This window comes from Charadrius vociferus, unplaced genomic scaffold (assembly GCF_000708025.1).
Source record: "Charadrius vociferus isolate BGI_N301 unplaced genomic scaffold, ASM70802v2 scaffold611, whole genome shotgun sequence".
NCBI classification, from domain to species: Eukaryota; Metazoa; Chordata; class Aves; order Charadriiformes; family Charadriidae; genus Charadrius; species Charadrius vociferus.
Window position 1 is genome coordinate 1,563,054 of NW_009646844.1, and position 22,868 is coordinate 1,585,921.

The 22,868-nt window shown below is 38.2% G+C and overlaps 1 protein-coding gene across 1 annotated transcript in view; it reads left to right on the forward strand.

The window, feature by feature from the left end:
- The window catches only part of CTNNA3 (catenin (cadherin-associated protein), alpha 3), a 518,658-nt gene that overhangs the window by 32,614 nt on the left and 463,176 nt on the right, over positions 1-22,868 (forward strand). The window contains exon 5 of the mRNA XM_009894002.1: positions 4,703-4,822. Within this exon, the coding sequence (XP_009892304.1) occupies positions 4,703-4,822 (120 nt within the window). The remainder of the gene's footprint in view (positions 1-4,702; positions 4,823-22,868) is intronic.

Sequence of the window (22,868 nt, forward strand, 5' to 3'; positions counted from 1 at the left end):
GAGGAAATGCATGCAGAACAGTATCTGCTTTATCATCAAAATGCACATCTTCAGACATTCTTAAAATGAGAGCAAAATCATCTGATATTTTCTGAATGGAAACAGCTGTGTGACCAACTCTCCATAAACCTCTTCAAAGAGGCCCATTGCCAATTCCATTACAGCAAAATATTGGGACAGCAGCTATTTTCTCATATGTGTTCAATAATTGGAATTTAAGAGAGGTTCTGAATGTTTTTTCTTTTTCCAGCCATATCTCCCGGTGATTTAAAATAGTACATTTAGTATAATTTAGTCTTTTAAAGAAGCAGTATGTTATTAAAACAGGAAGCTATTTTTTAATGAATGGTTTCCTTATGTCAGAATGGAAATAAAATTTGCTTCTCATCCTAAATTCAACTTCTTCCAATCCATATGAAAATGAAGAGAAATATTTCACAAATGGATAGAATAGTTCAGTGCTATTTTGCTGCCGTGCACAGTGGAAGATGATAATCTTGATATTCTGAAAGACAAATACTCTGTCCCTTCTGCAGCTCTAGATAAACCAGAAAAGAGCTATTTCTCCTTATTCTTGAAGAACAGACTGGCTTTTTGCAGCATTGGTCCTAAATCTGAACCAAGTACATAGAAGGAGACAAAGTAAAGGGTGTGCAGCAGGACATTTGACTACATCACCCTTAGGACTTAGCTAGACTTCCAGGCAAATGACATTAAAGGCATGTGGTTTGTCAAATGGCATCATTCACAAACTGAAGATGCAGTATCTGCTGCCTCCCATACCTCTTTCTGTTTATATGGAGATTGTAAGATTATTACCAGGAATAAGACTTTGTACTCCATATTTAATGACATCTCCTCCCACATCTCTGAATTGTAAGCAATGAAGTGCTTTACACTGCGTATTTGTGATCTCATATTTTTGTGGCCTGGCCTCCTGTTTAGCTGACAGGCCATTAATTTTCATGGCTCATATTGAGGTTCCCAGGCTTGTCAAGGGACTCCCATTAAACTTGGAGAGAAGACCAGAAGACCAGAAGTTCCAAGGTTCCTGAAAATAGGTAGATGGCTAGTGGAGGAAAAAAAAAAAAGGCTACATCGGGAGCTTGGAAGGACACCAGAGGATTCTCAGCCCTTATAAACAGCTTTACTGCAGGAGAAAGTTTGGTCAGAGCTCATATCTCTTCTTGACATTACAGTGAATAAGCTGTGATACTGTAAGAAATGTAGTCCTTATGCTTACAGTCATACTTACTAATTAGATAGAACCATGGTCATTGTCTGAGAGGAGGTTGCAGGACTTCACCATACTAATCAGGGGCATCATACTTATGAAGAGGCCATATTAATAACACTCTTCTGGTTCATCCACATTCTGGATCTTCATCACTTTCAGAGTTTTCATGGTATCTGTTCCTGCAAGATACCTGAACTGGGACTACGAGAGTTGCTGCGCTTAGTTTAAGACACCCATCGTACGTTGGTTTCCAGTCAGATAAGCACACAATCTTCATTCAGCAATGTCTTCACAGTGCGTGTTCAGGACACAGCGTCTGGCGTGTTATCCACCTTGTATGTATTAGTGGCAGGGCAGTGGTTGATTTGTGGGTTTTTTTTATTATCAAAGGAATGTTGTAATGTTCATGAATGTAATGTGACGTTCTTATGTTTTGAAAAGTTACAAAGTTGGCTGTGCAGTATGTGTGCTATGAAGTTATATACAATAACTTGACAAACAGAAGCAGATCTTCAGAATTGTTAAAATACTGGTATTTCTTCTCTACTTGTGGTCCAGCTTTCCTCAGAGGGAAAATTAGTCCAGGTAATTACCCAGTAGTGCCACAGAGAGCAAAAGTAATAAAGGAATGCTATTTCTCAACTTCCAGAAACTATGTTCAAAGTACTTTTAGAAAGTGACAGGCAAAAAAGAGCTTCTGTGGATCTCTTATGATTATTTATATTTGGCTATAAGTGAGAGATGAAAAAAAAGTAATTTCTAGAGTACTAGTATTTCTTTTTACCTCTAGACAGTAGAAGTGTCAGCAAGAGAGGTTTTTCTTGCCATTCACCCCAAAATGGTGGTTCACATTGATAGCAGAATGATGCAGGAAGATCTAGATGTGGGTTTAAGTTTGAAACATGTTCTGATAGCCTTGTGTGTCCAAGGCACATTTTTCTGATTTGCTGTTGATGGCAGTGAAGAGAGCATATGTATGTTTTCTTGAAATGGCTTGCTTAGTTTTTATTTACTTTTGAGTTAAATCTTAAAAAAAGTGTTTTTCCCTTGCATTTAAAGACAGACTACTTCTAAGTGTATGTCCTGGGCGTTACCCATCTATTTTATTGGAGTATATTACCCTTACAGTTACACATTTGGTTTGTACTTACTCATCCTCACGTGCTGGTTCTTCTATGTCTTTCCAGAGAGCCAAATGTATTATGAATGGTTGGGTTGCTTCAAGACATAAGGAAGTGCATGAGCTTGCTAGTAGAGTTCCTGCCAAAGGAAGAATTGAAGCGATGTGATTAAGTACATCCTTAGGAAGAAGTTGATGGTGATGATTCTACAACTGTACTACTTATTGTAGTCTAACATGTTGATGATGATAAAAGCTCAAAAAAAGACTGTACCTTATGTCGACTTAGTGAGTTTGGGAATCATTAGAGACCTTTCCCCTGTATTACTCAACCCTGTAGCAGGGTGCAGCAGCTTTGGGGTAACTTCTGGAGAAGCGTGTCATGATTTGGAGCTGAGGGTGTAGCATGAACTTGTACAGATATATTACGAGCAGTTTCTTACACACTTGTAAAGAGGGAGCGCTATGGATAGCTTTTGGTCAGCTTAAACTGTACTCAGGTCTTGCTTGCAGATGTTGTGATTAAATTGCTTCCACCTAATGGGGATACCCTGGAGTGGGAACTGGTGAAAGTAAGCATTGCAAATTCAAGGCTTTCAGAGCAACTCTCTAAAAAAATCTGAAAACAACAGATCCTACAAAAGGTGAAAAATAATGAAGTCAAACAGAAAAGAATAGTCTTGTGGTTTTGTCTTAACATTTATGTTGTCACCCGTGTTGTTACAGAATTCAGTGAAGTATACTTTGGGTGAGAAAAGTTTCTTTTATTTTTTGGTAGCAGACATTTCAAATGCAACCAGAAAGTCTTCAGTTAACCTCCAGTGGCGCTGAATGCAGTATAGTAAGGTATATTACAAACAGATAAAAATGCTGCCTTAACTTACTTCTTGGTTATGAGAGCAGTGAGACTGAAATAAAGACTGCAATGTGGCAAACAAAAGGTGCTAACTCACCTGAAGATTCCAGGATGTATCTGTATGTTGTGAATCATCAGTTGAAGTCCATTGCATTAAAGAGGAATTACCCAGTGGCTGTTCAACAGTGTGTACAACTTGGGCTTGATCTCAGTCAGATGCCCACAGAAGGAGTCATACTGTGGAGCAGTCGACATCCACAGCTGTCAGTTCTGTTGTCAGCTTTTTAAAGTGGGGCTGAAGATGAGTGGAGGGTGGATTTTTTTTCTCTTTTTCTTTTTTTTTTTTTCTCTTTTACTCCTATGGTTCATTTTTCCAATTCAATGATTAGTTTTTGCAAGGTTATAGAGAAATGTGCACGGTAGTTACTACTGAAATAATGGATTTTCCGGAACTGACTGGAAAGGGGTCCATTTCTTTTGGTCTTTTGCCTCATTCCCTGGACGTTAGTACCACATGCAAGCTTACAGTAGGTAGTTCATCTATCGGGCCTGTAACTGTAATAAGCTAAGTCAGTATTTAGGGTGTATTTAGAAGATAAAGTTCTTCCTGATTATATCAGTGTAAATAAATGTTTATAGACTTGCTTCTGGTGGTAATCACTGTGGTAACAAAATGTTTCTAAACCACTTGCATGTGACGGCTGTAAAATGGTGAGGTGAAAAAGAGTATTTACAGATGGGGAAACAGATAAAGTCAGAGGAGACGATTCATGATTTCCTGAAGGTGGCGAGGAAGCTGTAGCTCTCATTCTCCTTTCATACAAGCCTTTCTCTTTACAGTTCCCTACAGAATGGTTGGTATTGTTCATCTCTTTGAAAAATACCAGTACTATTTTTAATAATAGTGTATGCATGAAATAAGTTTTAAATTTAAAAGTAGGATCTGAAACGGACTATAATTAATGTTATCACAGCTTTCATACAGAATGTGAGCACATTGCCCAAGGTGCGTGTCCGGTCTTGCAAATTACTCTTAAGTAAATTAACTCAGTAAGGAGTACCCTATTATATACAAGGTCTACTGTTACGCTTGATAGAATGAGGAGTTCATGGCCTGTATAAAGTTGCATATGCTTTTATTAGTTGAAAAAAAAATTAAAACTATGTGAATATACTCCACCCTGTAACATGGCATAGAAAAAGGACTAACCTGTAGAGGTTATGTTGATTTCATAGTGTTTTGTCTTACGAAGGTCTCACCTATGAATTTAGACGATTAAATTTAATTAAACAGGGCCTATGTAATTTGCTTTGAATTCTGGGATTGATTTCAAAACAAAATTGTAGGAATATCTAAAAGGTGGTATACTCAAGAAGTGATACAGCTCCATAACATTAGTATTTAGTAGAATAAAATCCTAATACAGCAAAAAGTACAGAAACAGTGTGAGTAATGGTATCTGTTTTGTTTTTTTTTTTACCGTCATAGTTTCAAAGAACGTTTGAATCTTTAAGAAATGTATCCAGTAAATCTGATCTACAGAAAACCTACCAGAAGTTTCGAAAAGATCTGGAAAATCTTGATTATTTGGCATACAAACGTCAGCAGGTAAGAACAGGAAAGCTTGGAGGGAACACATAGAATACTGGGCATAAACATGGTGGGTGGTAAAACTAATGGGTTTGTTAGGGTTATTGTTCAATCAGTAGGGTTTTATGCTTTCTGTAATGTCATCATGTAAGCCACTAGGAGGAGTGACAATTCTATTGAATGCATATGATGTTGGACTACATGGGTTTTGATTTCTCAACAGAGAGACAGGTAAAGCAAGTAAGACTTAGCAGACTATTAAACTTTGTATTAACATATAACATTTTTTTTTTCTAATTATAATGGGTATAAAAGTACTGTTTAGATTTTTTTTTTTTTACTTGAAAAAGTGAACTGAATCTGCATAAGTTAATGGAATCATGTATTGACTGTGCATACAAACCACTCATTTTTTTCTCCTTTATAAATGGATTTACAAGGCTAGATTGCATAAAACTTTGAAGTGTGTGCGATCTTTGACTTGTGCTTGTTAAGATCAACATTAAATTGAATTGTTAACATGTATTTAATGTTGGACATACTTATGCATGGCTTCTGTGAAAATGTCAGCTCTCATAATAGGTCTTCATGTCTTTTTTGTGTTCTTGGTAAAATAACGGTTTGCCTCTTTCAGAGCATACTGATGAAATGCTCTAACATTTCTATGTGGGGGTTGTTTTGGTTTATATTTTTCTGAATTCTGTCACTTGGTGTCAGTGTTGTCAAACACTTCATTTGCTGGGGGGCAGATCACTTACAGTTGTTTATATCAGGTAATGGATTAGATAGTTAAAAATTAGGAAAGGACTCAGGGACAGATGGTATCTGAACACATGAATATTTGATTCTCGAGACACGGAGGTCAGGGAGCAATTGGCTTGGGTGAGTTTTGGTGTGGTGGGAGCTGTTAACTCTGGTAGCACTATAGCAGAGTTCTTTGTGCCCTCTGGCACAGGGCTGCCAGCAACCAAAAGACAATGTTTAACTGGCAGATAATGTGGGTTTATGTTATCTGATCTCATAATTATATGTCAAACATAATAAATGTCACATCTGCCAGGGCTCAAAGAGTGTTTCTGATCCAGGGAAGTGTAAATTCTATAATTAATTCTTAGGTTATCATCATAGTTTTATTGGGAGTAGCTTTCTCTAGTCTGAATTCTCACTCTTGACTTTGCAAAATTCCTTGTTATTTCAAGTGATAAATGTCTGGTTCTCTAGTAGACGCTGGATATGCTTCAGTAACATACTTCATTTCACCTTGAGCGGGACATCTTTTCTCCTGTTTTCTGATCTTCACTACCCTTCCCGTCTCAATAGTTTGCACTTTCAAACCATTTGGAGAATCTCAACATCATTGTTTGATATCAGACACGCATGCATCTCTCCATGCTCTTTCTGCTCTATATTTAACTGTGTGGGCAGAAGCTTTTGCATTTGGAGGTACTAAAGGTGTATTAAGTGTAAAATCACTTCCTGCTTTCAATCACACAACAGAAGATAGGCTGTTTTATCTTCTGTTCTGTGATTGAATCTTTCTAAAATTTTCTACAATGCTATTAAGGAAATAAACTAGGGAAGGGCTGAAATCATTAAAAAACAAAACAAAACACAAAAAACCCCCCAAAACCCAAAACAACCAACCCCCAAAGCAAAAACAAATGAGGGAGACTAGAGGTGTTCTCTGTGTCTTAGTTAATTTGCATTGTATACCTGATCCGTAGTTTTATGGTTTTTCTTAAGTAGATTTTTACCTGGTTTTGATACTGAGATTTTCATCTCAGTAGAACTTGGTTGGAGAATCTGCAGTGAGGGATTTGAAAAGCTGCCGTATATGTTTATTATAGAAGATGCTTTGAATTGTGTCCTGCTTTGAAAAGACAGTGATCTCTGTGAAAAGATTAAGATTTGGTTTGATTAATATGCAAAAATCACAGACCTGGATTGGGACTGAAGTTGTTCTGAGTTTGTTACATTTGTATCTGAGTTTGTGGATTTAAAAGTTTGCGCATTTAATCGATAACGACTTATATGCTCTCTTATTAGATTGAGGGTATATTTATAATCCCACTGGCAAAATGTTGAGTCACTACCATCTGTTTGGAGTCAAACAATTGTATACAATATGAATATGAATCCATTCATGGAAAAGTAAGTGTTTTGTTTAGTCAAAGTAATGAATATTGCTTTTGAATGACATATGGTTATCTGCTTCTGTCCTTATTTTTTAGACATGAGACAGAATGTGCAATATAGCAATGTAATTATTCAGTGCTGAAGTTTACAGGACAGATGGAAAATTAAAACTGTGCTTTTAAAAGGATGTTTAAAATGACCCACGTTGACTCTGATTTATAAATATAGACCAAACTTCTATGAGTGGTAGAAGTATACAAGAGGCAAACATATTTGGGATGGTGTTTTATATTAAGTAATTTTCAACTGGCAATTTTCAGAATGGGTTAGAAGGTCTTGAGTTTTCAGATAGCCTGCAGATTGCCAACAGAAATGTCTCTTTAAAATGGGCAGTAAAGTCAAGAATTCAGTTCTGGCTTGCTTTATACAAAACCCCCAAAGTTGTTAGCATATTTTGGTCAAACTTCTCAGAGCTTTCAGATTTTAATTTAGCAAGTAGGCTGAGTGTATGTATGAACTGGCATGGAACTGGTCAGGGTGGGTACAAAGGAGGGAGATGGGAAGTTCTTGGAGTTGGAGACTTTAATGTTGCAAAGCTGAACTGTGTGGGTGACATCTAGTATTGTGGCCAAGAAGCCTGAACAATGCTTTTCGCCATTCTTCTGTGTCCCAACCACAGTATGAAGTACTGATGCTTTCTGTGATGGATTCCCACCACATTCAGGTCTGCTCCAAAATGTACTGCTGTGTCCTTACTTTTGGAGGAGCTTTCCTCCTTATTTTTGGTTAGTGGAACACACATTTCCATCTCTACACACTTGCCATACTTTTCCAAGAGAGGTGGTTTATTAGCCAAGTTAGTTGAAAGTATGTTTAACTCGGGACAGGTGAAGATAAAATACAAACAAAACATTTATACTCAACCGTGGAATGTAGGCTGACCCCTTGCAAATATTGATAAATGATGCAGGTGAAGAAATGCAAAGGATCTGCTCACACTCGGGTTGCGGTGGCTTGGCTGGCCAAGCGAAACGCTGGCTACTGCAGGCACCACCACCACTCCTCCCAGCTCTGGCATGGGCTTCATGTTCCCGTGCCTTTCATTCTTCCTGTTCTGGTGCTTGTGTAACCCTGCATAGAGATGCTTCAGTGTGCTAAACTGACTTAAAATTACTTGCTTTTCGGTGATCTTATTATTTTGTTAATCAGTTACTCACGTAGCGCTCTCTCTCCCCCATCCAAATGGATGTCCCTTCATCCATCTAGTTTGTGGTGATCTAATCTTTCTGCATGCTTCTAGGGTTGGGTTACGTCCTCTAGAGAAATATTTGGGTTGAGAATATCAGTTTATAGCCAGTTTGTCATTTTGAAGCCTTCCAGGAAATACCTGTCTCCAGGAAATGTAGTTTTTCTTTCTTGTCCAGGAGATAGTTTGGCAACTCCTTTGAATTAAAGCAAACTTTTAATTTCCTCGATACTGACTGTCATCTCTGAAATTTGACTAAAAAAGAATAGCTCTGTGCCACAACGAGTAGTAAAACTATTCTCTTGCTCTGTGACTTATTGGAATGTTTCCAATAAGAGCTAAGTAAGCTTTACATTGAGCATTGTTTTGTATCAACTTAAATATTAAACACATCTGCAATATGAATATTTGCAGGGGAAACGAGATAGAACGAAATGGTAAAGCACTTGGGGTTGAGGGAACTTGGTGATAGATCTCAACGCTCTTCTTGGGATACTGTAGTAGGTGCGTGCTTCCTTTTTTCTTATATGGGACCTTGCTCCTATTGAAGAGAAGTTGTCCCTATATTGTTCAGCTGGAACAGTACTGGTTTAAGGCCGTTCTTTACAATGGTCTTACTCTAAGGTCATTTCAGGAGTGTTGGGCAATGGCTACAATAAAAATGGAATGATAATAAAATTCAGTGGTATTTAGGACCTGTCAAACTGAAAAATTACCGCTGCTGTTCTTAGTGTTAACAATGCCTTTAGGATGCCTGTAGCAGCGCTGGCTGTAATTCAAAGACACTTGGGTTTTGCCTAGAAGTCTCCAGCAATATGGTAATCTAACAGTTGACAACAGAACTTACTTCATATGTGAACATACACAAAAGCAGTATCCTGTTGTAAAGGTATGCTAATTTAAGGTTTACTTACTTGATTTTGATTGTATGCCCTCAAGGTAATTGTGTGTTGAAAGTCTGAATCTACATGAAACTATTTTGGTTATTCCATTTAAAAATCTTTTTAGGATTGCTTCCTGATGATTGTTGTATTTAGAAGTGGTTTTAAAAGTTGCGTTAGAAACTGAAGGAATTAAGGGCTGTATCAAAGATGTTTATGGGGCACACCGTAATTTACTGTGCTTGTAGGAAATAATGTTTCCAGGAGATGGAGCAGAGCCCTTAGCCAGTTTTACTTCAGAGCAGTCCATTGTTATCAGTACTGCAGTTGTCTTCATGATCATATGGGTTAAATTTACATTTTAAAATTCTTAGTTTTGGAATGAAGACTTGCTTCTACAGTCAAGTGGCGTTTCTCTTTGTTAAAATGGAATAAGTGCACTTTTATTCTCTGCCTTTGCTTGTTCACTTTGCTTTTTAAGATGGCATTGTGTTGAGCATGAGATTTGTTCACCAAAGTGCTCTACTCCAGGAACTGGAGCCAAGTGTTCAAAAGAGATTATCACCTATCAACTGGCAGGTTTATTGTGTGACAAACACTTTTTAAAGTATGCTGAAAATTGGAGGGAGTTCAGGGTAGAGGTGAGTTGTTTATTGTCAAGAAAACAAGCATTATGACGGAAAACTTAAGGAGCTCAGTCATTGTAGCTTGTCTGGAAAAGGTTATGGCTTGGAAATATCACAAATAGAGGTACTTAACGAAATCTTTATTCTAGTACACAGAAGTATGACAAAATCCAATGGGTGGAAGTCAGAAAAATTCAAACCAGAAAGCAAATGAACTTTTTGACAATTAACTACTGAGATGGCTTAGTTAAGAGGCGCAGTACAGTAATCGCTGCTTGTAGCCTTTATATCCATAATCCATGCCTTTCTAAAAGATGTGCAGTAACTGAGATGCAAATTAAAGGGCAGGAATTATTATGGAAATTTTTAAGACGTGCTATTCAATGAATTTGAATGAGAATTCATAGGGCTTTTTTCTAGACTTAAGAATGACAGTACATTTGGTTTTATATTCGAGGGTAAAGGCAGAATTACGTCTTTTGACTTGCCATCCAGGATTAATAAATGGGTGAGTTTGTTTACTTTTGAATTTACCACTCTGTTGCTGTTTATTATTCTGCAGGGTTGGATGTCTTGAGTTCTTGTTTATGAATTTTTAGACAAGCCTAGCACTTCACTTTAGAGTAATTTTAAGGACATGTAGGCATTTGATTCCCGTAGGCTTTTCTGAAAATGTGTTCTTTCCTTTCCTTCTTTAATATTTAGTCATACAATATAAATTATAAAATGAGGTTATAGGTTGTGTTTCCAGTATTCTAGCTTATTATCTTCCTTTGACATAAGAACAACTATCTGTTGTGTTGCTGTGTAGTTAAAATAATTGATTTATGCATTCGTTTTAAAAAAGCAAACAACAAATCAGCGAGTGAGAAATTATGACATTTCAGTTTTCAGTCTCAAAAAAAGCAAACAACAAATCAGCCTCAGTAGCTAAGAGAGTGAAAAATTATGACATTTCAGTTTTCAGTCTCCTGACACTTTGTGGTAGTTCCATGATTATAGCTCTGTCATTTAGCCATTGCTTCTGTTTGTCCTTTGTGTTTGTATGGTTTGCTTAATGGGTGAAGATGTTTTCCTTTCCCCAGCCCACCCGAAAGTGCTGATATCCCTCTGTTTATAATTTCTTTTTATTGTGTATTCAGGGCGGTGGGGTGGAAGACTTTTGTATCCCCCATGAACTTTGCCATTGCACGCACCATAGTTTTACAGCTCAGCTCTTCAATTGGATTTGTCTATCTGTAGTGCTAGTCTTGCAGGATTTCAAGCTGCAAGCAGTTCACATCTCCATGTGCATGATTTTTCTATCTGTGCATGGAAGCCAGACCTCTGAGAAAAAGTTTTCCATTTGAAGGAAGGAGAAATCAAATGACAAGGGGGAAAAAAATAGACACGCTAGAGAATTTATTTTAAAAAAGCAACTGTTTGGCAGCTTCTGTGGGTGTTTTGTGTGTATGTGTGTGTCTCATGATCTGGAGATCTGGTTTGTGCACCGTGCAGCTGCATGAGCAGCAGGAGGAAGGTTTTGCTAGTCTTCTCATAGATACTGTTTTTACTTGTAGAAATCTGAGCGTCAAAATTAGGCAAAATAGAGAAGAAACCTTAGGGGGGAACCAGGAAGTATAGTTGCATAGTTGGTCGCATTTGCATGCAAGTGCCTGCTTCTGTGCTAATGCCAAAGCTGCCTGATGCTGATGGCTTCGGAATCCAGCCTGACGTTAGTCAATGTGATGAGGGAATAACAAGAAGTTGACTTTTAGTAAGTAATTAAAAATGCCACTGTTCTCTGATTTTTAAAAGGTATTGAAATTTCTGCTGAGAGTATGAACACCGACAAACTGAAGAGCGAGTGGGATTCCTCTTTTGGACCAATAAATGTTCATCCAAAACTCAAAGAGGAACCATTTGCACTTAATTGCTTTCTCCACAGTGGTGATAAATGGGTGAAATTTAAAGAAACAGGGAGGTATATATTTGTCTTCCAAATGTAAAAAGAGAGAATTAGTCACTCAAATCCTGCCAAAAATCCAGTCCTGAAGGTAAAAGCATGTCTTGCGTGTCTTGGACATATTCTCATGTGAGCTAGTGTAAGTGTTTTGGAATTTGGGGGAAATGGACAGAATTCTGGTTTATCTTGCATCCAGAATGAGAATTATGAGAAATAATCTCTTTCCCCCTTTCACATAGTCTGTGGAGGATATAAATAGTGAGTATGTAAAGCCTTCAGCCTCCAAGATGTGAAGAGCCAGACTATTATCTGAGGTGCCCATGGCAAAAAGCCCTTAAAACTTTGACATTAACATGGAAATAAAATTAAAATTAAAAAAAATAAATAGGAAGTTCTGAAACAGTTACATATTTTTTCAGGATTAAAAACAGTGGTGCTGTAAGGAGGTTGATATAGACGTGTGGGGTTTATTTAAACCTGCTTCTTACTTTCTTGAGAAAACAGAAGGGGACTTGTAGGGAGCCTGGGACTTGAGCAAAGGGTTAAAAAGGCTCCCCCTGGGATGGTCTTTTGAAAGCTCGATCTGTTGCTGTGTCTATGAAACTGGGTTGCTGTTTACCTGCGCCCAAAAATGTCCTCAGTTTGGGTAAAAGGTTCCAGTCTACTCATCTCTGATAAATGTATCTAAAACATCTTGGGAGCCAAGGGTGGATGATGCTTTAAGCTTAACCATGGAGTGCCCACGTAATTTAAAAACAAACAAACAATACAAAATTGAGTATAACAGTGGGAAGGAAATGATATCTTCAGCTAGGAATTAAATTACAATAACAACTAAGTAAGTAACGCTAAAAGGGCATGACTTAAAAAGCTGATAAAGAATTTTGAGTGTGTGCCATGGAACACTTGCCAAGCACCACTGATTTTGTACCTGAACATTTGGCATGGTACCATGTATGTGTCCTATATGAATTTTGATGTTTGGGTATTTTATTTTAGTGGTATCTAGTGGCTCAGATTAGAACCCTATTCTTTCAGTAGACTAGAGTGCAATTTCCATCCCCCAGCACCCCTGCAATGAAATATACTGAGACTTCAGATTATATGTTTATTCTAATGTTGGACAAACACAGAATTTGTGGAATGTAAATGGGTTCTGAGTCTAAAAAGAATGGTACTTACTGATGCAACAATAACTGGTAATATGACAATTACAGTATTCTGTTAGGCAGCGATGCCTTGTCAAGGAGCTAAAAAACCTGTGTTTATATAGCAGGCGTGAGGTGAGCTTTAAAAGGAGTAAATCATTTGGGGTTAATAGTTTTTGATTTCTCAGGAGAGTTTATTAAAAAAAAAAAAAGGCTACAAAGTATTTCTCAAGTGTATTTTAACAGTTGACATCACTGATAAAGCACAGTTAAGTAGTACAGCTCTGTTTTGTGTTGATGCTAGATGAAGCTGTGCTGCATGCTGAGCTCCCTGGGACCACTTTTAAAAAATAGTGATTGATTACCCTGACCTGATTTAATCAGCTGCTAATCACCCATGTCATCCTAATGAATTCCTGTCCCACAATCTGTCACTGCTATGGTTAGTGGTGACACTAGTCTCTCCTTGCTGCTTCCCATTTACTTGCAACTGTTGACCAAAAGGATTTGCTGTTCCCTTGTAGAGTGCAGTTTTAAGAGAGCTCAGCTCTACTGCTCTAATCGCAACCGAGGAAGTAAGGAGTAAGGTGGAAGGAAGGAAGTATGGTGAAAAAGGGAGAGGCAGTTTTTCAGTGATGAACTAGCCAGGGTTCCAGGTGATGTGTTAAAGGGAACACCTTTAATTTCGCTCTGTTGCTCCTGCTTTCCAGCGACACTTCACTGGGCGGTTAAGTACATGTAGTGAAAAATGTCATTTTGCAGATAGCGTAGTATCTTTTGAAGTAATAGTAGCTTTCGATTGGTCTTCAGGTATAATCCATAGCAGTGTATATTTTAACTGTTTAAGCCCTAATGAAAGCTGAGGGAAAGCAGATCATTTCTTTCAGATACAATCTGCTCGACAGACAGGGGTGTCCTTGCTGAAGCTTTTTACTACAGCTTACTTTGTACCCACCAATAGGTAAAGGTCTGGCTGTTGTAACTGCCTGTGTCAGTAAGCATATTGTGGATTAGGGAATGTGATGATTAAAAGAGGACCTTAAGTAGCAGAGTAGAATTCTAATGATGGAAAAATGGTGAGATGAGAGACTTCTGGAAAACCACTGCCATACAAGCCAGTATTTGGACTTGTTTCTATCAAGAAGATAGAGTGCAAATTTAGGGTGATGCAGATGTTCAAAGTGGAAAGATTCAGTGCTCGAAAGAGAAGCAAAATGACTTAGAAATAATTTGATTAAGGCGTTATTCCTTCAGCCTTTCCTTAGGCAAACCTATTGCTAACTTTGAAGTGGTATTGGATTTTCTTAGCAGAGCAGTAAGATCAGGCTCTCAATCCTAACGATTTGGATATTTAAAGAAAGAGGTGTTCTCTGAGCTGCTGAAGATGCAGTGACATTAACTAGACTTAGGTGCATATGTTGAGAATCTAGGATTAGAGGGTGGTTCGACAACGTGACTACTTGCCCTTATTTCAGTGATAACTTTTCTGGCCTAAATAATCGGAGTTCTTCATGCTTGCAAGGAAGACAGAAATAAAGAGCATCTGATATGGAGGAATAACTGTGGGTGGGACAGATACAGCCCTGTAAAGTAGATTATATCATTTAGCCGAAAGTAAAGGTGAAATAATGGATCTGTGTATTAAAATGCACAAAGGAATAACTCTATGCTACAGAGCCTAGACTCTCTGAAATGGCAGTCATTAGGTGTGACATTTCCGGTACAGATAACTGCTGGAGTTGGTTGGAATTTTTTAATTAAAAAGTTATGTTTGTGTCTGTCTTTTTTTTTTTTTTGAGCATGAGACGGACAGACTGACTGACTTCTATCCAAAAATAGTATTTGCTCTAAATTCAGATAAAAGTTCCTGTTGTGTTTGATTTGTGAGGCTTAAACCAACACGGTCTAGTGAGTTTGGTATTTGTAATTCTGGTAACGTGTCTCTTCTCTTGACAAAGGTTTTTCAAAGTGCTTCATTTTCTGGTCCACTGCAAAATGGGAAAAATCGTGAAATCTCTGGGATGATTTTAGAATTACAAGTGGTCACCAGCACTTCTGATGGACAAACACAGGAGAAATCAATGTGTTGCTGCATTAACATTATGTCTAGTGATCCAAAATATGTTAACTACTTTAAACAGATGATTTTTTTAAAATAAATGCATTGAAACCAACTAAAGACAAGGTTCATGGTACACTGGCCTGTTAGTTGTAAAATCCTAACAGCACTCAAGTAATCACTTTGGTAGAATTCAGCCAGCCACAAAGAGAAATTCCGTTCTTTGACCTTAAAGTTATAAAAGGTATACTTTCATACCTCCAAATGCTGATATCGAACAGGCACCTTGTGCTGTGGACTTTGGAAATCAACACATTTAAACTGTTTCAGCATGCGCTAGTATTTTATAAGACCATGAAGAATCGCAAACCACTCCACTGTCTTTTCTGGAAGTTGTCTGGGTTTGCTTTCTTCTGACAGTAGTCGTGGCAGTCTGACTTCACCTGGAAGTTCCTGGGTAGTCAGTGTGGGTCTGCATTCTGGGATATCGCAAGGGGTTCCCAGGCAGTTTCTCTGGCTGAAGAGATGCCACCTTTCCTGCAGAAGAAAGGGCCAACACAGTACAGTGGCTGTAGGCTCCTGCTTAGTTCAGAACCCAGTGGTAACTGAAGTACTGTCTCCTTACAAATTCTGCTGGTCTTGGTGCAGTGAGAGGCAGCTTGCTGCTCTGGGCATACAGTGCATCAGATGATTGACAGTGGTTTGCCTCTGGGCTGATTTTCAGGACTCCTCTGAGCCCCTTATACACGTCCAGGATACACACAGAATGAGGCACAAGCTGCGTTTCTGTGTGCCTTGTCTTTCCCACTTTCTGATCCACGGCTGAACTGTAATCAATGCAAATTTTGTCAGCTGTGCACCATCAGCTTCTTATTCGTGAATTCTCTCTGAACAGAGAATGAGTCATACATTTTAAGAAAAAAACCTGGATGAGTTGATGGTGCCTAATAGGGTAATCCCCATGTTAGCCAAATGGCTTTGAGGTATACAAAGTTTTTGAGAGTAATTGGAAATGGCAAGAGAGCATCAGTTTGAGAAACATATCTGAACTGGGCCTACTTCAAGTTTATATGAAATATTTTCTGATTAATGGAATCTCCTCTGAATAGAGGATTACTTCAAGATTACTTTTTAGTAACTTTCTGTACTGAGGAAATCATCAAGGATCACAAATGATCCGCTTCGCAGGGGACTTCTTTTATACCGTCCTGCCTGCTTCCAATAAATGCTTTTTGTCCAATGCCTCTTGTTACAATCAGTATCAATAGATCTGTATAACCCAGGTGGTCTATAGAGACTGTTTTGAGAATTACCATCTTAGGTTGTCTGCCTTCCGTTTTATTTTATTGATTTCAATACTTAGTTTGTATATTCTGAGCTGACTTTATTTATACTGGTTTAAGTCTGAAGTAGTTTCAGGAAGTTAATAGTGTTATAAACTTAGACCAATATAGCTAAGGCCAGAATCTATTCTAATTGGACAAGAGCAATTCCAGTAAATTAAATGTTTTAAAACTAAATTGCTTGCCTCTTACTTTGAGGCCTGCTTTGTCCACTACCAGCACACAATTCATGTGAACTGTACTCAGAATGAATATTAAGAAGACACAGCAGTATTACTATTACTGTAAAACTCATTTTGAGATAATGGAAAAACTTTCAAAATCGTCTTACTTTGGTGGCATGGGTAGACTTATTCCACAGGTATTTTCTATGCAGAGAGTACCAAGATGGTGTATGTGTTTTGTTTGGGTTTTCTTTCTGTAGTTGTAATTTATTTCCTTCCTGAATAGTTTTGTGTTCAGAGAGACACAAAGCATTCTACCTTTTAGAAGAGTCCAAAGAATAGTAGAATAGTGTTTCCGAGAGAGGTGGGAAGAGAGAGTAAACAAAGAATTGAAAGTAGAAACAAAGAGAAGACAAAGTACAGCCTCAAACTTGATCACAATCCTTGTTCATGATTGTTTCTTCTGCTTTTTATTTCCTGACCAAGAAATTTGATCTGATTTTTAACAGGATCAGATCATACTTATTTCATACATACGTGAAGCTACATGAAAATTAATGAATTAATGGGATTGCTTAGTGGAGACATTTGGGTAGATACCCTTTCCTGTTCTGCAAAACTCCTGTTAGGATAGAGAACATCAGTGAGGGAAAAGAGGCAGCAGTAATATGGGGCGGGAAGATGGTTGAGAGAGAATCAGAGCAATTCTCTCTTCTTTCTTTTAAGTGCTATTTTGGGGCAACCCAAAGTGTGCCTGCGGATATGGAAGCTTGTATGTGTTTTCTGTGGTTGTCAGTAAGAGCAGTTTGCATTAGAAAAGTCTAGAACATTAGAAAAGTCTAAAGATAAGTGTAAATGTCACCAGACAACCTGTGATCTTTCAAGCCTAGTGCTCAGTGGGGGGACATCCTCTTGGAAATGAAGGCTGTGCCTGATGCCCTTGTGCCTCAGTACCATGGTAGGCCTGTGGTTGTGGGCTATGTGGGCCTTAAGACCTGCTTCTGCTCTGCATAGGAAGGTTGGGAATATTTTCTTTACCTTCCTGTTGTTTTAAATGCCTTTTTCCACTTCTATAAAAGAGTAAATTATACAGTGTTCAGTATCTTTTAGTATTTTTCCCTTTTTGCTAAACTGTGGTGTTCTACCTGGAGAGCAAGGTGTATTCTGTTGGCTGTTCTTATTGGAGCAGCAGAACTTCTAGTTGTGAACTGAGTGCTGTATAACTTGCCTCAGAACCAGACAAGGAAGATCAAACCCTTCTATGTTCAAAAAGTGTTCAGATTAAGCGTAAATGTGGTTCAAACCACATCTCGGGAAGTTATCATTAACATATCTTTGATGGACAGAGAAGTAGCTGAGGAGTATTTGAAGTAGTCATAGATTAATTTAGGTTAGAAAAGACCCTTAAGATCATTGAGTCCAGCTGTTAGCCTGACACTACCAAATCCATCACTAAACCATGTCCCTAAGCACCACTTCAAGGAGTGTGTCTTTGGGAGCGTGTTTGTCTTTTATGGCTCTGAATTTGCCTGATAGAAAATATTTTATTGATGGAGATTTTGTGTGATACGTATGAGAACCCACATGTAGCTTGTTTTAATCAGTCAGCACGCTTTGGAAGGAATGTCTTATTGTTCATGTCAAGATATAGCTAAAGTATTGCAGGGCAATATGAAAAATTAAATTAGGCTGAAAATAACAGGGTCACTTGATAACAGATGTTTCTGTGGTTGTGGCAATCTAGTTCTGTTAAGTCTTATTTTAAAAGAAAAAAGAACAAGAGAAAGAACTAAAAAAATTAAAGAACTAAAAAAAAATGAAGTTGAAGTATATGTGATTAACAGAGGAACAACATGCAAACCTCTTTTACAGGAAATAGGAGTGTTTTCACAGGTGTGGTATGTTTATCGCAACACTTTACCATACAAATAATATTTTTCTTTTCTGCTTTTGTTTGCTTTCTCCATTGTATCTGTTATTTCAGTTTTTAGGAAACAATGGTGTTGCATGCATCAATGGGATTGTGGTCTTCCTGACTTTCATTCTAGTCTGCTTCCTGAGGTGATAGGCCTATAGGTGATAGTTTTTGTAAGATTCTGAATACTGGAAATGCATCATGAACTCGTCGGGAATCACTTCCAGCAAATAAAAGTGCTAAGCTTTTCTCCATAGACCTAGTCCTACTGTATTTATGCCAGACAATTTCGAACCTGGAGCTCTGCCAGTAGACAAGGTCCCTGGAGTCAGAAGCTTTCTGCCTTCTCTTTGGAAACTATATCCTCTTTTATCATATGTTTAGAAAGAACCTTGGGGGTAAAGATCCTGACATACCATCTGCATTGCACAATGCCAAAAGCATCCAGTGCTTAAAACAATCTAAGTCTTCAAAAACTTCATCATAATGCTCTGGACTGTGAATGTCAAGATGCTGTGGAGTTGCCAATTGTCTGGGTTTTCCTGGGCTTGCTCTGGCCTTGGAGAATGGTTTTTCACACAGTGCTCTTTTTTTAAGGGAGAAAAGTCTTAGCTATCTTGATTTGGGCTACTTCCTTCTGTTTCCCTTTAAAAAACAGATGATGATTATTTTTTTCTTGAGGCACTCTTCCCCCTCCCCCCCTCGTCATGTATATCTCCCAATTCTCACTTACATCTTTATGTTCCTAGGTAATTGGTGTATAAGGAAGAAGGAGAATATTAAAACAAAAATTATGTAAAAGAGAATGTAACTAGACCCACTAGATGTGGAGAACTCTGTTAACAAGGCGCTAAACTTGGACGTGAAGAGCAGCAGGATGTTGCAGATTGTGGCTTGCTCAGGGTGCAGTATACACTGATTCCAAGCAAAGCACGAGTACTTTACCTTGCTTTGAGTAGATTTTATTCAGTTCAGTCCTTAAACGTGCAGTTATAGTCCCTGGTATTTCAACTATTAGTTGACTAGGTTTTCTGTGCCAAACTTAGGCATAGGTCACCATGAGCAATTGCTGAGATTGCCTGAATGAAGGGTTGTAGTATTCGCATCCCGCATCCCCTCTGCCTGTGCTTCAGGTTGCATCAGGTGTAAGAGCAGAGCTCCTCTAGCGTTCCCTGTGAGGCTGGGTTATTTCCCTGTACCAAACTCTGCTTTTATTGAGTACCCTAAGACCCTGTCGAACACCGTAGCATGTAGTTGTGTCTTGGCCTTTTGCCTTCCTTCTCTCTCTTCTCACACAGCTCTCCAAAAAAGGGCTGACATGATACGTCTTTCTGCATCCTGGGCTGGGCTACTGTGCACATCTGAGTGGATCTATTTAATCTGGGAAGGTGCAGTGGTGCTAAAGATGTACTATGCACTCTAGTATTTTATGTAGCTGGGTATGAGGGGGAGGGGTGGGGTAGCAGATATGCTCTATAACTTTCTGAGAGTGGGTGGAAGGAGGGTACTTCAATGTTTTTTGAGACGCAGAATGTGCCTACCTGCCCCTGGCCTCCCTGTCCTTGTGCTTTTCTTAGGCCATGGACAACACACCCAATACAGCCCTGTGAAATCTGAGAGGCAAGTGAGAACTCTCTTTTGAGACTGGATTGAATATGCTTCGGGGAAACTTTTGCTCTCAGGACTCCAATAATTGGCTGATTATTTCTACTGCCTTCATCCATCTACAACTGTGTGAAATGCTATGGCTCCCTGCCAGCTTCATTTCCTTAGGACTGACTGTGCTGAAGACCTGATCTTGGTCCTCGAATGACGAACACAAAATAGGACCACCAAAATTATTTGTCTGTGCTGCTGGGAGCATTTAGGACTAACGATTTTCACCTGAAATGGGCCTATTAGAGGGGTTTTTTTTGCGTTCTAGAGAGAAATATAGAAGTCTGGGAGGAGAAAACCAAGTGTTTGTAGGCCACAGAACACAAAATTTACTCGTAAGACAACAGTGATTTCATGCTAGATAGCTGGTTGATAATTTTCTCTTAAATTCTAATTAGTTGTTACCAAAAAGAAAAGGTAGTTTTTCTAGTTTTCAACCTTGTTTCTTTTTCACATTTTTTACTCCATGTAGCAATGGTGGGAGTAAAATCCAAAATGCTCCTTTTTGGCTCTTAACTGTCAAGGGGTGCAAAGATAAATATATGAACAGAGTTAATTGAAAACTGCCTGAGAGCAGGAGAATCAGCAGCAACAAAGCACTGACACAACGAGCTTCATCAATTACAAAAGACAGCTTAAAAATCTTTAAAACCTGGCAGGCCAGTTCATAGCTTCAAAGTGATTTCCTGGCACAAACTATATGTACTTGCAATGAAAATGGAGGACAAGGATGACTTAACAAAGAACACTAGTTATTTTCTGTAAGGTTTCTGTATCAGATGTGAAGTTTGTTATCATGACTTTTCCTCTGATTTTCACCACTTAAGAAATAATTTCCAGATTCTATCTGTGAACACAATTTTGATGAATGCAACTTAGAGGTCAAGCACAGACAGACTGCTGGTGATATCTTCCCTCCCTCCCCGCTGCTTTTTTTCTTCCATTTACCAGTCTGTTGCTGAGCAAGGTGCTTAGCCTTGCCAGTAGGGTGTCAAAGCAAATCTGATTTTTATTGCTGTCGAACTACCCATAACATACATAGCCAAGTGAGGGAGAGAAAACTATATGAAAGAAAAAAAAGATATGAACCAGCATGCGTCTTCCTGCTGCCACTGTCAGAACCAGCTATCACATGCTACTCTCTCCTTTCAGTAAGTCACCACAGAGAAGGCTGTAAGAAAATGAAATAAATCAAGATTCCATCTTATTTCTTGTATGAGTGTGGTTGTTCTAAAATGAATGTTCCCACTGCTGAATGAGAAAAACAATTACAAGCCTAGATGTCTGAAGATAAAATAGAAATACATTACCTCGTGGAATGTACAACTGAAAAATCTGCCGTATTCTCATCATTAATACATGAACATAGAAACTCCCTGGTGATCTAATAACCCTAAAATAAGCCAACACTTTTCCCACTAATGAACTGAAAACACATTTTTCTTGTATACATGTATTATTATAGAGTTGGCCAGGTATTTCATATTGGAGTAATCTGATCAGAGAAAAACATTCCATCCTTAAATTAAGAGGGTCTTTATCATGTGGAATTGCACTTCAAGGCCATCAGACTGACTAAATTCAAGCTATTAATACATGGATACTGTACGTCTGAAACTGTGGCATTCAGCTGAGTTCAGCGTGGCTAAAGATGTAATATGAGGACAGGAAAAAAGGAGTAGACTGTATTCAGAACATACAGAACTTCAGAAATGGGGAGGCAAGGAAGCATTTACTAGAACTTGCATTAAGCAAGTTAGATTGATATCAAATGTTCGGCTTTTCTTACTGGTATTGACTAGTCTAAATAAAGTAGTGGGCCCTGATAGCTTCTTAAATTCGTAAACAACATTCAGTTTGTAGTAGTACTCCTGGAAAAATGTTCATGACATATACTGTTGCTTAAACTCAAATCAGTCTCATTCCTCCAGATGGCAAAGATCTGGTCCTTTGGAGTTTGTGCAGATATGTTGTCTTAAGGCAGGTTACAGAATATTAGCTATATCAAAAATTGTTCTCCTTCAAGTAGGCAGTACATTTGTTCAGTGCTCTAAATGTAGCTAAGTGCGTTTGTTTGTGAGGAACTGCGTTTTACCTTTATTTTGCATGCAGCTGTCATTCATGACTGTGTGTTGGAACAGTAATGTTAGACTACTGTTTTGCTTTAATGTAGATGAAGTGTATTTAATATCTTCTGGTTGTCATCTTCCTCTCTGGAAGTGCTCCAAATACTTTGTAAGACTATATATGAGACTTCCGTAAATTAACAAGTAGGGGAGTCAAAATATGTATTAATCTCACAAGTTGGTCTTGAGGAATGAGTGTTGTTTCAAGAAGAGTTGAATGCAAAATGAAAACAGGGATTTTTTTTTTTTTCATTTGTATTTCCACATCATGGAGCATACAGTAATTAACACCCTGAATAGGGTAACAGTCTGCATTACAATTAGACAAAAGAGAGAGGAAGGCATCAATCTTAAGTTAGAAGACTAGACCAGCTAAAGAGAAAAAATCTGGAAGCATATTGCAGATAAGAATATATTATATTTTGGATGATGATTTTACTGTCCCTGTGAAATTCCCCCCAGCTATCTCAGTTTTGGCCAGCGCATTTACAGCACGTATTACAGACAGAGCTTGTAATGTACAAACTTGAAACAACTACTTCAAATAAATGTTACAGCAAAGCACTGAGATCCTAATCTTTTGCAGCATGTAGATATAGTTGTTCACAACAATGCACTCTTGAAGTATTTAATGACATTTATAGAGCCTTTGGTTTGTAACCCTATTATGTGTGTAGGGGTAAAAAGAGGTGATAGCCTACTAGTATAGCAAACCAGAGATGTTTGTGCTCTGGAAATGCTTCCAGCTCTCTCTGGGGTTCCAGTTATTTCTTCTATGGTTTACCAACTTCAGGTTCACCCTTAAACAAGTATCTGACA